Source organism: Anguilla rostrata, chromosome 2, assembly GCF_018555375.3.
Source record: "Anguilla rostrata isolate EN2019 chromosome 2, ASM1855537v3, whole genome shotgun sequence".
Taxonomy (NCBI): domain Eukaryota; kingdom Metazoa; phylum Chordata; class Actinopteri; order Anguilliformes; family Anguillidae; genus Anguilla; species Anguilla rostrata.
In genome coordinates, this window is record NC_057934.1 from 40,157,450 (window position 1) to 40,172,328 (window position 14,879).

At 37.0% G+C, this 14,879-nt stretch overlaps 1 protein-coding gene across 2 annotated transcripts in view; it reads right to left on the reverse strand.

The window, feature by feature from the left end:
• Nucleotides 1–115: 115 nt before the first annotated feature.
• The window catches only part of LOC135248016 (potassium voltage-gated channel subfamily C member 1-like), an 80,334-nt gene continuing 65,570 nt past the window's right edge, over nt 116–14,879 (reverse strand). For both annotated transcript variants that reach the window (XR_010328353.1, XM_064322102.1), the window contains one exon: nt 116–10,931. Coding sequence is in view for 1 of the 2 variants with exons in the window: in XM_064322102.1 (XP_064178172.1) it covers nt 10,918–10,931 (14 nt within the window). In the remaining variant the exon portion in view is untranslated. The remainder of the gene's footprint in view (nt 10,932–14,879) is intronic.

Below are 14,879 nucleotides of genomic sequence, written 5' to 3' on the forward strand. Positions count from 1 at the left end.
ACGTCAGACAATCCCGTGCGTTCCTGTGACCCCCTTTTCTCCCCCTTCCATGTTTTTTCCAGGGTTGTAGCATAGTGTGTACTTACTACACACCTCTATGTGTGTACAGTGTGTATGTTGGTGTTTGTGAGAGTTTTTTTGCTAAGCTACTAAGCAAAGTGTGTGTTTAAGTTTGTGAGTGACCTTTGCAATTGCAATGATATATGCACACACCAACACACATATTTCCTGTTAAGTTGCTCATGTATTCTGCATAAAGTTAACAGCATAGAAATTAATTAAAAATTGTAATTATCTGTGATCATTATCATCATTATCAGTAATATCTGCAATGGAAAACACATAAGTACAATACCAGGAGTGGGAATGCAGAGTTTATCATCACTTCAAGTATATAAATTAAAACAAACTTAAATAACTAGATTGACATACACACACGCTATGAAAACAAAATTCAAAAGGGAGACTATAATGTTTTATAATTTGCCTTTGTGATCATGCACATGAAATTTAATTTTGAATTGGAGACTGTTCCAGGCTCCCGAGCTATGTGTGTATATCATCTACCTACGAGATACAGGGTAAGGTGAACAAGAACCAGGACTACAGGCACATGATGAGGATGAACACACTAACAATCCACATGTTGCAATGTTGCTGACATATATATATATATATATATATATATATATACACACACACACACACACACACACATATATATATATATATATATATATATATATACTGTATATAATATATATCAGACATACAGGAAAGCATCCATTTGTCTAGAAAACCAGTTTGTTAAATCCCACATTTTGAAAGTAAAATTCACATTCAACTGGTTCATGAAACTGAACCATTGGGCAACATCAGTTTAGTACTTGCCCTCTGTCTTAAGAAATGTAGGTATTCAAGAAGAATTAGTTAACTCTGTATCAGGCTCACACAATAAGCCTGGGATATCTGTACTCACATTAATATTTGTTCTCACAAAGCAAATAGCATATAATACTGCTGATGTGAATAATATAATAATTATAATCATTTCTAATATATTCTATTTTATAGTGGTGTAATGAAGTATCTTTAAACAAAGGTCACCAAAGTTTGCTTCTACATATACAGCAAGATGACTAAGAAAACCAAAACAGAACAAAACCACAAAATGATGATTCATAAATAATGACAATGATGATAATAATATCAACTGCAATGATTATGACCCAAACAATACACAATAACAGTAAGCTAAAATAAGTACATGTACTGTTTCTAAGACATGACCTTTCATCATCATTGCAATAGAGAACAAGATCAACACAGAAAAAGAGTGAAAAAGAATGACTTCATTCTGGCTTTTCATTTTTTTGACATGCGTTATTCAACGTTATAACAATATGTGGGAAAAAGTGAGAGCAAGAGATACAAAAATACCTTACTGGTGAAGGAGGGAGAAAAAGAGAGGCACATGAAAAATGTGGGCTTGGAGAGAGGAATGTTAGGTAGAAAAAAAGAGAGAGAGAAAATAGCACTAATTACCAGCAAATTCTAAAACCAACTCCCCTGATATGTTCTGTGTTTGACTTCAAGTAAAGATACTAGCTGATGCTACTGACATTATTTTCAAGGGGGTTTTGCCTTCAATGAGCTTCAGCTAAAGTCTGGTCCAGTCTCAGTCCTATGTACAGCACGATCCTGCATAGATACATATTCAATGACAAAACTTGCAGTCTTGCAATTCATTCAAAATCAAGCACAGTATCCAGATGGATGCAATACCTATTCAGTTTGTGTATATGGATGAGAGTGCCCCTAAATAAACATTGGGACCAAAAAAAAAAAAAAAAGAAATCCAGTGAAAAAATCTGCTGCAGAAAAGCTGGGCAGGGTTTTAACTAGCTAATTATTGCTCTGACAGTGGAACCACCATTTAATCCATAGGACAGGCTATTTTTACATTTAACCAGGACTGTGCAGTTTTCTACAAAACTGGTTTTGGGCAGTGTGAATTCCTCATGTCTTTCCTTGTTTCTCTCTCTCTTTCTCTGTCCCATAGTCATTTTATACGAATGCCATCCTATTCCCCAACATCTCTCTCACCTTTCTTTCCACAACCATGTGTGTATATGCTTGTGTTTGAGTGTTAGCATTTGTGTGCATGCATATGTATGTGTGAGTGTGTGCTACATCAAATGAGTCTGAACATTTTGTGCCAAACTTTAAGTATGTTAAGGAAAGAGAGAAGAGAGTTTGAGAAGAAAATAAATAATGAAAGAAAGGTAGAAGGATTGCAGATCAGTACAATGATAAAAATACAGATAAAATTAAAACATATGACAACAGGAAATGAGACATAACCTAGTCCAGGCCAGGTTATTACCAAAAACAGTGCTAATTAGTCTATTTAAAGCAATGATGTTACATAAATTAAGCTTGGATTTGGTCAGCTGAATACCATGCTCTTTTTTTAAAGCAGCCACTGGCTCTACCATCCTCAAAGGAAATCTCTCTCCCTTCTTGAAACGGGCCGAGAGGCTACATGAACAGCATCACACTCCCACAGACACCCATATTTAGCACTTGTCCGTTTGCCTGCTCATCAAAATGACATTATCTCTCCAAATTGACCAGTCAGCGTGAAGCGCCCTTGCAAGGTGTCTGGCAATAAGCTGGATTGGGTTATACTTTATAATTAAAGGAAAAGAAGAAAAGTGTACACACAAAGATGTTAATTGTTGAAAAAGTAAGACATTAGTGGAAAGAAAAGATAAAGACTGGAAAAATACTACGAAAAAATCTTAGTATACTGAACCTTTAGTCTTACACCCATGCTACAAATGCTGCTTGATTTAAAAAAAATGTTTTTGTTACATGTGGGCTTCTGGGAGAAAGGTATGAAGGCCTGCTGTGCTTCTGGCCTGTGATGGACTGCAGTACTGGACTTGTGATCCATCTTTGCTCCTCATCACTCTACAAATGCAACTACGAATACAGCAAATGAAACCAATTTGGCAGTCTGTTGGCCAGCTAAAACATGTCCCACAAAAGGCACTACCAACTTTCCCCGGTCATATGTTTCTTTGGACAGTGAAGACAAGATCTACATGTAATGTAAATCTTCCTAAAAAAGTCACTAGAAAAACCTGAAGGTCTGTCAATGACATGGTTGCTTTGCTCAGTATTATTCTATACCCATACCTTTGCCTGATCATTTGTAAATTCTAATGCTACAAACAGGTGTACAATGGTCAGAGATCTAGTTAATAGAACATTTTACCCTGTATTTATAATTGACGGGTAGGTATAACTGAAACTATCATGTATTTCCTTCAAACACCTGGGCCCAACCCCAGTGACTTTAACCCCAATTATTATTATTATTATTAGTATTATTATTATTATTATTATTATTATTATTATTATTATTATTATTATTATTATTAGTAGTAGTAGTAGTAGTATCTGAATTTCCCTTTGCATTTCAAATGACTGATTGCCAATAACCCCCCCGCCCAAAAAAAATAAAAAAATAAAAATAAACATTCAAGTTGCCACAGTACCTAGTAGTATCCTGCTCTTTTCCCTTTATATAAATGTTATAACAAATTATTTCCAATATTAAATCATGTCATTTTATACCACCAATTCAATTCTGGATAGGAGCCCAGGACCAACTGAACATGCATAGGTTTGTTTACAGATTGGGAGATGTGAATCAGTATGGCTATTGATTATTTCAGGTTGGGTGTTATATATGCAAGGAATCTTGTACAAGAGGTGCATTTTAATGCCAACATATTTTAATGCATAATTTTTAATCAACTGGAATTCTTTGGGGGTTATAAATGAAGTCTTTTGTTCAATGACACAGTAGAACTTCAGTCTGGTCTTTCCAAATTTTCAAATTTCCTGTTTTTTGTGTGTGTCTGTGACAGTGTCTCTTTAAGTGCTACACAAATTAATTTTAATTGAAAATTGAATTGAATAGATATTTTTGACTCAGGAATATATTCAAGATTCAAGATTCTGCCTGTGAACTAAATGTTAATCTGCGTGACTCTTGTAAAAGTGGGTCAGTGCCTTCTACAATAACTGTGGAATTCTGTATTTAATAACAAAGAAACATAAATCATAAATGGACAAATGAACACATTTGGCAAGGGTGCTAAGAGACAGAACTCAAATGGAATGAACACATAACAAATAAATGGATAAATGAACCCGGCCTAGTTGTTATTTATCCATTTATTGTTTTATTTATTAAAGAGCTTCCCATTCTGGCATGGCACCTAAATCATACCACTTGGTGGAGCTCTTACTGTGATGAGTGACACTGTCCTTTATATCTTGGGATGGCAAGTCATATGCCTGCAACAGCCTGGGCCACTTCCGTCTCTGTCAATGACTGAGTCTTCTGAGCCTTGCAGGCCTAAGGGAGACAGCACAGGGGCCTGGGCTGATTTGAAGACTTGCTCCGGGAGGTGTCTACAGCTGTAACTGTAGATCAAGTGGCTCTGGGCCTTTAACACACCGAACAAAACAGGCTGAGGGTGCACTTTGCCTTGGGCCCCACTCTTCAAGTCAAAATAGATGCTTTAAGGTCTGTGGAACAGCATAACATGATAAAATCCTAATTACAGCCACTGACCATTCAAAGACTTCTCCCATGTTCTAACTACGAGCATTTCCCCATTAGCAGGACAACTGTTAATATTTGACATAGAAGTGCATACAGGCAAGGATAAGGTGTAGACAAATTATAGAGTTCGGTTTACTGGCAGGGAAACCTTCTGTTATGGTATATTTCCACCCTTGACATCACAACTAAAATACTAGTTGTGATAAGATCTCCAAAGGGAAGGCCTTGTACACCTTGTTCACTCTAAGCAGTGTTTGGGGAAATATTATGATTATAGCTTATTAAAATATATTTGCACATGACCTAACTGCACAATATGGACATGAATGTTTCAAAACAACTAGACCCTTTCATATTTCTCATCACTGAGAATTCATATCCCTGAAGCAAAAATTTCATCAACATTTACACAGTGTAAACTTTGTTACTATTTCTTCGCGCACATTTCAAAACGACACAGTAAGCAGGGGGAGTAGGGGTGGGGTGGGGTGGGTGTGGTAGAATATCTGGAAAATAACATGGTCTATGTGGGAGATTAGATCTGCATGGTGTGACCAAAAAAGCCTAATTTTGGTCTCATCTAACCATACCTATCTGTTCCAAATGAAATAACAGATTTTTTTTTTTAGCAAAATGGATAGGTCATTACTTGCATTGTTTATTTTATAGTCTTTTTTTCTTATTGTTGCCAAGGGTGCAAATAATTTTGAATGCTATTGTATGTATAGGATGAGTATATCTTATTGAGCTACACATGGGAGAGTGGTGGCAGTGGGCCAAGAATACAATCCATATATTTTTGCTAACATTTGTCCATAAACTTGGCAAGCTTACTCTCAAATGTAATAAACAAATGCAAAGTATTAAATTCATCCTTTCCATCTCGCTATGCTTTTAGATTTGACACTCAAGAGGGGTAGCGGCTGGTGTGTGCATGCACTGTAGAGGTAACATTTTAGTTGAATTCCAGATTGCCACTGACTTCCCCCCGCAACTCTGCTTTCATTAAAACAAACACTATTTTCAACATCTGTGAATGGCGCCAACAGCAATACACCTTAGTCCTTTACACCCATTATTGTTTTGTCTTCTGTTTTTGCTTGCAGAGAAGTAATGAACATGAAAAAAATAAATATATTTTTTATGTTAGTTAAATATGTTATTTTTTTGTCAGACACGTAAAATAAATCAGATGTCTTCATTGAACAAACATTGCTTTGCATTGTAATACCAGATACAGCCCTTTTCAACTGAAACCACTGTACTATGTTGTCTACACCAAATGACAAAACATCAGGCTACTTTCCCAAGAACAAGTCCAAATGTGATTCCATTCAAGGGCACCCGTAAAGACATTTGATCAGGTTTCTGGTTAAATGGAAAACAACTAACTTGCCCCTTATCATAATATTTCAGATTATTATTGCCAATTCAGATAGACATCTATAGCAAAGCTGCAGGACACTGTACGGAGGAAAACTATTTGAAAATCAAAAGTACTGCCACTCTTCTTTGGAATGTGCTCTTGGGGAAGTACCGTCCTCGGAACCTCTGATGGGTTGTACAGAACAAAAGTAAAGAGAATGTTATGAACCCAATAAAAGGACAGTCGATCTATTGATATCATGATAGCAACAATGTTTAAAAATACCAGTGATGGGAGCAGAGAATTCAGAAAACAAGTAGCCATCATAGAGTGAGAGAAATAGAAGGTAAAGAGATAGTAGTGGTACATGGAGCAAGAAAAGTTAATTGCAGTGTACACAGATTTTGTGGGATTGTATCATATATCTAATAAAACAATTCGATGTGTATCTTGCAATCCTAGATATTTTTTTATTTATTCACCTTTTTATTAATCAAAAACAAAATATAGATCCTCTTTTTTTAATATAGTCCTGTTTTCAGCCCCCCTTTTAGTTGCATATAACATATTGTTTTTTTCTCTGTTTTATTCTTCAGTTTGTTCTTTTTTGAATTCCCAGCCCCTTCATCTTCAAGTAAGGGCTTGTAGAAGTAAAGTCATGCAGAATAGTCATGCTGGTAAACAAAGTAACAAAAATGCATTTTCTTCTTTTTTTTGATTTGTCTGTTTTTGTCTATGAAATTGTTCATCTCTCTCTTGTTTTTTTGTGTTCATTCTGTCCTTTCAGAGTTGCAATGCCTTTTTTTATCTCCCTTTCATTTGCCAGTCCTGAATATTCCATTTTTGATGCAGAAGACAACTGTTTACCAACGTCATCACCGTTGTAGTACTTGAATCCATTCTGTTTTTGTTATCTCTGCAATGAAGCACTTCCAGTACAATTTTAATTATAATTGTAGATGTTGGCAGCCAGGTAAGCTTGGTAGGTAGGACATCAGGAATTTTGCATTGCATTAAAAACCATTTAATTCTTAGTACCCACGTGTAGGTGTTCCCCCAAATATATTTGATTTTATATATGTTTTATATATGTTCACTGGCATTCGTAATTCTTCTTTCACTCCATCCTTTTCTCTTGCTCATTCTCTCTTCTTCTTCTCATGCCATGCAATGCTGTACAGAGGTCACACAAAGAAACATTGAACAGAGTAAAAGGGGGGGGAGAGAGAGAGAGAGAGAGAGAGAGAGAGAGAGAGAGAGAGAGAGAGAGGAGAGAGAGAGAGAGAGAGAGAGCAGTGTGTCCATCCACACTGTTTTGTCACTGCTTTCTATCCCTTGCAAAAACAGCAATGCAGAGGAGTACTCACAACCTGAATTTATTTGATATGACTTAAAGTGTCCTCATAAAGTGTCTATTTCTCCAGAGCCAACCTCAGTGCTTTTAGTGGGAGATAGTGCGCTTTGTCTCTAGGGCCCAATCTCTGTCTTTCTCTGTCAAGGTCAATGCACACTTCTTCTCATTCAGAGAGCAGAGAGCAGAGCAGGTCTTTCAGCTGGTGACCAGTATCAGTATACGAATGTGAGTCCGTCTTACTGTACGCAGACATATTACAACAAGGTTGGTATATATGTTCCATTGAATTGCTGTTACCTTGAAAGAAATGTCTGTCCCCTATTTATTCTCCTCAGTTCATTCAGTTAATCACATGCTCATGGTACAAGAACCTAATTTGTTTGAGATTATGGGCAGTAAATGTGGGTTTTTTTTGTTGAGTATTTCAAACAATGCATAAATTCCATTTAGCAGCAGGATAATTAGCTCCACATGGATTATTCAGTTTCTTCACCAAAGAGGTGGTGGAGTTGATCTTTGTTGACAGTTGATTCAGTGGATTGATGCTTTTTGTTTGCTTGGTTTGATTGGATTACTGATTTAAAATAGATTGTGACAAAATATAACACAACGGATGGTTTAGCTAAATTATCCAGGTTGCTGGCTTAAGGCTGATCCTGGGTATATGACTAAAAAGTACATTTGATAATTATTTTGGACAGGTGAGATACAATGTCATACTGGCTCAATGTACTGCCTTCAAAAAGGAACCACTGAAGAAGCTGGGGCCCTTTGATTGGTTTTTGTGTTGGCTGTGAGAAGGTTGTCATTGGGCACCTTTAATGACAATGGGCTTAGCTAGGTGATTGGATGACTCTGATCATCACACAATTCGAAGTACAAAGTTGAGTGCTACTTGTATCATGGTCAGGGCATTGCTGGGTTATGTCAAAATGTGAAGGTGGATGAGCTAATTTGCTTCCACGGATGATATAAGCTGGATCCATGGGGAGCCTCCTGGTCCATTTTGTTTAGTAGGTTATGTGGTAAGGCTTTGGGATTGGGATGTGTGAGACTCTAGTGATCTTGCACAGGACCTTATCCAATCTATTTATGGATGATAAATTGGCTCAGGTGAGTGCATTGTTTATTCTTCCATATAGCTCTCAAAACCAATATGGTTTAAAAATTAGGATCCGGTCACATGTTGGGTTTTTTTTATTCTATTCCCAACACACGCTTAGGTCCAACATCTAGGCAGTATACTTGACTGAATAAGTGTCTGTTAATGAACTTACTGTCAATGAATTCACAGTGTAGGGGGCTATTTCAGACTAGGGATATATATATATATATATATATATATAGTACCACATTTAGTATATCTTCTTATATCATATATAATTGTTTTTATAAAAATAATGGTAACTAATGGAAGACTGGTAATGGTGTGGGAAATGTTACCATGGAAATCTCTTCTGTAAGAATGTACAATTATTAATTTGGGGTAGAAAAATAAGTTTAAAATGACACAAAGTTCCATTCCCCATCACCTTAGCCAAGACCTTGCTCTTACTTTTCAGAACCATTGTTACAGCTTTGGTACAATTGGGATACCCATCAGTCTTTGGGTTTAATCTGAACACCCCCAATTACATCATGAAATATATTTAATCTTTGTTTATCATAGATGCCAGTGTATTGCAATTTCATTGTTTTTTGTTAGACTATCAAGCATGGTCAGTCTGAATATGATTGGCCTTTTATAACTGAGGCTGTCTAAGTAAAATGGAGAGATGGGAGTCATAGAAAGTCTGAAAATTTGTAAGTACAAAATAATTGATGGCAATCAAGTCTTAATATAAGATGTTTTTTTTTCTTTTACAGTCCATTTTATCTGAGGGGGAAAGTACAGAATGTGTAAGGATGGAAGAGAAAAGAGTAAAAAGTAATGCAGAGAGAGGAGTAATTCAGAGAGTAGTAATGTAGAGTGAGGAGTAATGTAGAGAGAGGAGTAATGCAGAAAGTAGAGTAATTCAGAGAGAGGAGTAAAATGTAGTGTGAGGAGTAATTCAGAGAGAGGAGTAAAATGTAGGGTGAGGAGTAATGCAGAGAGAGGAGTAATGTAGGGTGAGGAGTAATACAGACAAAGGAGTACTGCATAGAGAAGAGTAATGCAGAGAGAGGAGTAATGTAGGGTGAGGAGTAATACAGACAAAGGAGTACTGCATAGAGAAGAGTAATGCAGACAGAGGAGTAATGTAGGGTGAGGAGTAATGCAGAGAGAGGAGTAAAATGTAGAGTGAGGGGTAATGCAGAGAGAGGAGCAAAATGTAGAGTGAGGAGTAATGCAGACAGAGGAGTAATACAGAGAGCGGAGTAATGTAGGGTGAGGAGTAATGCATAGAGAGGAGTAATAGAGAAAAAGTGTATTGAAGAGTGGAAAGCAATGTGGAGGGAGGCATACTGAAGAGCACAGTGTAGTAAGAAGTGAGTCTGGTTGTTATGATTGTGTAGCTATGATGGGTATTCAGTCGCATAGAATCCAGGGGAACAACTGAAGTCAGTTTTGATGTTGATTCATTTCCCAGTGGTTAAGGATACTGTTACCAAAGAAATTGCACTTTGATTTATTTTGCAAAATAATGCTGATGGTGTATCCCTGTCTTGGTTCTGTCTAAATGTGCTCAGCTGTATGAGAATCCACCAGGGAAGATTTTTTGAAGAGTCCCAGAAGGGTTTTGCAGCTTAATTCTCAAATAAACTGAGGGTTGGTTGATGCAGTATGATGAGTGAACATGGAGAGTGCACAGGGTCAAGTCCCAGCAGATTCACGACAGAATAAATGAGTGGTAGAGAAAAATCATTGTTCTGTGTCCATTTTCCATATCACTTTCTAACACTAGGTACCTTTTTCCTTTTCCAATCCATATTGCCTGTTTTCAGCGGTGGAAGGTATAGGGGTGCGTATCTCACTTTCATCTGTTATGGCAAGGGTTGGTTCTAAAGTCTCTCGTGCAAATAGGTTTAAGGGTAGGACGGAACAGAGATAAGACACGCATGCATCAGTGAGTTGTTCCATGTCAGTCTATTCATCCTGTCAGTTAAAAGGGTGTCTGTCAGTCTGTTCTCGGCCAACAAATGCTACAGTGTGTTAGCAGAGATGCTACATGTTTGGTCATGGGGCTTAAGTCACTTAGTCAGTTGATGCATTTGAGTATCGTTACTTGCTCAGGGAATCATCGCAGCAGTCAGTTGGTGTGGTAGTGAGAATCAGCTTTCGCAGTGTTGTGGTGCATTAGGACGCTGTTGGTTTTTGAGTGTGTCCATGGATCTTTCCGCTTGTTTGCAGGTTGCCACAGAAGTCCACAGAAGCTGGAGTTGCAGAAGTCCCATGAGGTTGCTTTGGTTACAGTTCTGACTTCACAATTCATATTTTCTTCATATTCCTTCTCTGTCCCTATCATCGCTGTCCCTCGATCTGTGTCTCACATCTTGGTAATGAGGCTCCATCCGTGAATTCATGATCAACTGATCAATCTTATACTTTCTTCTTTAGAGAAAAGGAGGATTTTAGAAACTCAACACTGGAAAACAGAACAAATAAGGAAGAATTAGTGATTGAGTTAGAAAAGAATGATGCATTCATTAAAACATACAATAAATAGAACTAGGAATGAAATTAATTAATTAATCAATTCAAGTTGTAATAGTTTAAAACTTCAACCATAAGATATAGTTTCATTTTGTACCATAGCACACAAATAATGTCTTTCTCAGCTTCATAAGTGCTGTTATATTGAAGACCGAAACATATTGAAAGACACTTCTAAAAATATGCATTATGTGCATGCATTCTCGTGAAGGACAAAGTTTTACTAAGCTATCAGTTTGTTCTTGTACTTGGTTGAAAAATTAATTCTAGTAAAATAAGTGATTTTGAAGGCTTCAACAAATAAAAGAAGACGTCTAAGCAAACTGTAAATAACACACAAAACCATCAAAAACAGTTATTACCACTACAAATACTTTTGGCAGTTTGTTGTCATACACTGACATTTCATATTTTGTAACATACAGTATCATTAAGGCGTCTGTTAATAAGAGCAGATAAAGATCTGGTGATTGTTCTCTCTGACCAATATATGTACTGTATGGAGCTAATGTCCAGCTTCCTGGTGAATGTTTATGATGTCACACACAGTGGATAATTATGATGAGACAGGGCTAGAGGCTTGATTCAGTTGCAAACTTACCAATATGTAGCACAACTTGTTGTCATTCACAGTGAAACACATTTACAGTATGTTTGGCAAATATTTGGATGAGAGAGCACAGAAAGCATGCACAGTAAACGCCTGTTTGAATTGTCATCCCATTGGCAAAAAAAAGCTTTTTCTTCTGTGCATTATATTGTTTCAATAGTTCAATAGTACCTCATTGCACAACACAACGAAAGAGATAAAATTAAGCATGTACTTACTTTTGAACCTTTCAGTCATTGGACTGTTAGAGCAATAAGGCACATAATGATGGAGATGCAGTTAGTGGTCCAGCTGACTTTCAGTTTTAGCATTCAATACTTTAATTTGTGAGCTGTTTGTTTGCTGGGAATGGGCCAAAACTGTCATTCTATATATATTTATCTTAATCTAAGGAAGCCAATGAGGAACTGAAGCACAAGTCACATGTTCTAAAGGCTCAATCCTTTTCCTGACCAGAGAGGCTCCATGGAGATGATAGTATTTGAAATTGAAATGTACAGCATGCACACTGTGTAATTAATAAACTGACTGTTATTTTCACTAATAAAGCATATCATTTGCGTAATGTTTTTAAAGGAAATGCTTCTAAGCAGCGCATTGGACTAATTTAATTATTGCCTATGAAGCTACAAATCAGTCATGAGCCCCATGTTACAGTACAATACAATTCCGTTACTCTGTCTTTCACAGTTGCTAAATACAGAACAAGCCAATGTGACTGTTAATCATGGAAGAATGCATAGTTTTTAGTCACCAATAACGATGAGATACCTTTTGAACAAGACATGCACAAACTAAATATATTACAGACAGACAGACAGACAGACACACACACACACACACAAACACACAAACACACACAAACAAACAAAACAATACTCTTACACATAAACCTTGGGTCCAGACAGAAATATTACTGTAGAATGTGAAGACACAACAAAAATGGTACATAAATGACAACACAAAACATCACATATACATGACACAAAACATATACAAGCATACATTCTTACACTGACAAGTGACCAGCTTCCTTTGGCGCTTGCCATTTTTCCCTTTTCATTCTTCTATAAACTGTTCCCCATTTTGTACAGTTCTCTCTTCAGATGTTCATTATCTTCTTTGCATCATGCACGTTCTGTCCATAATACATTCTTGTTCTGTCCTTTTCTATTATAGGTGGAATGTTGCAGGTTGTAATCCATCTTAAGTTGTAGAGGGATTACAGATGGTTGTAGATGGGTGGGGCATGAAATCATTTGATTTCATGGCCCACCCCCAAAGTTTTTTTGTTTTTTGTTTATCTTCCTATTTCTTCTTTGTGTATTTGATGAAGAAAACGGGGCTTAATTTAAAAAAAAAGAAAAGTTCGAATAAATCACTAAATAATGACTCTAATGCAACAAACACTAACAAATAAAAACAGTAGGGAAAATCTATATAATGGGATGTGTCAAAGAAAGACTTAAATAAAAGAGCACATTCTGTTCATTTTGAAGCATACAGAAAAATAGATTATACACAGGCACATGCTATGTAGTATGTGGATTTCCTTATGGTGTGCATATATCAGTGTTCTCCAAAAGTATGGAAACGGTAAAGTGAAATTAGTCGTTTTTTTATGTACTTAAGCATTTGGATTTGAGATCAAAAGATGAGTACGGACAAGCAGCTTATAGAAACAGATGTTTTTGTGTTAGTCCCCCCATTTTCAGAAAGTTAATGGATGACTGACAGGTGTTGCTCAGGTGTTTCCTTCTGCGTGGATTGTTCGCACATAAGGAGCAGTGAGTGCCTTGACTTGGTTTTAGCCTTAATTTTCATCTGTGGACATTTGTGCTTTCGGAGTCATAAGGCATACACCATCATGAAGATCAGAGAACTGACTATGGCTGAAAAACAATTAATTTGTAAGCTGAAAGACCTCACTGAGATGAATAGCACAGAAACGCAGTATTTCAAATAAAGCAATTTGGAATATTCTGAAGAAACCACTAGTGGACTCTGTACAGGTCAGCCAAGGAAGACCACTCTAAAACAATGGTCAGTTACATCAGCAGCATTAGCAGGGGTGAAAATATCACAAGCCACTGTAAAATATCACAAGCCACTGTATGCAGAGCCACTGCAAGATGCAAACCTCTCATCAGCAGCAAGAATCAAAAGGCCAGATTTGAATTTGCCAAAATAAATACAAAGGTGAGCCAGAACGGTTCTGGAACAAAGTTTTATGGACAGATAAGACCAAAATAAACATTTTCCAATGCAGTGGAAAGCTGAAAGTATGGCGAATGGAAGGAACAGCCCATGATCTAAAGCACACCTTATCTGTAAAACATGGAGGAGGTAGTGTATCACAGCTTGGGCATCTATAACTGCTTCTCGAACAGGCTCAGTCGTTTTATTGATGATGAAATGGGAGATGGCAGCAGAAGGATGGATTTGGAAGTGTAGACACACATTTTGTCTGGCTGTGTACAAAGAAATTCCTCCAATCTCATCAGCTGGCACTTCCTCCTGCAGCAAGACAATGACCCCAAACACACTGCCTATGCATCCAAAGCATTTGTCAATGGGAAAAGGTGGAAAGCTTTGGACGGGCGAAGTCAGTCACCAGTTTTAAATCCAATTGAGCATGCATTTCACTTGCTGAAGAGGAGGCTGAAGACAGAAACCCAAACAAAAGATCAGCTGAAATTGATTGTAGCAGAGGCCTGGAAAGGCATTGCCAAAGAAGATACCAAATGTTTGGTGATGTCAGTGGGTTGTAGACATGATGCAGTTATTGCATATAAGGAATATGCAACCAAATATTAGATTTTATTGCTGTGATTTACTTTTGAATTCATCCACTTTTGCACAGCTGAAAATGGGGAGACTCAACACAAAAACAGCTGTTTCTGTAAAATGGTAAAACACATACAGGGCTATATTTTAACGATCTAAGCGCACGGTCTAACGCACATGGCGCAAGTGCATTTAGGGCGTGTCCAAATCCACTTTTGCTAGTTTAACGGCGGATAATCTGAGCGCAAAGTAAGGCGCATGGTTCAAAGGTGTTGTACTTAGTCTCTTAATTAATCATAGGTGTAACATGAAATAAACCAATCAGAGTGTCATCTCCCATTCCCTTTAAAAACCAGGTGCCCTTGCACCTTGGTGGATTGCTATTATAATGGCAGATTTGCCAAGTAGTAGGAAAGAACGCTTCTCTGAACCATTATGACATTATAAAAAACCATTATGACATATATTTTTAAAAAATATTGC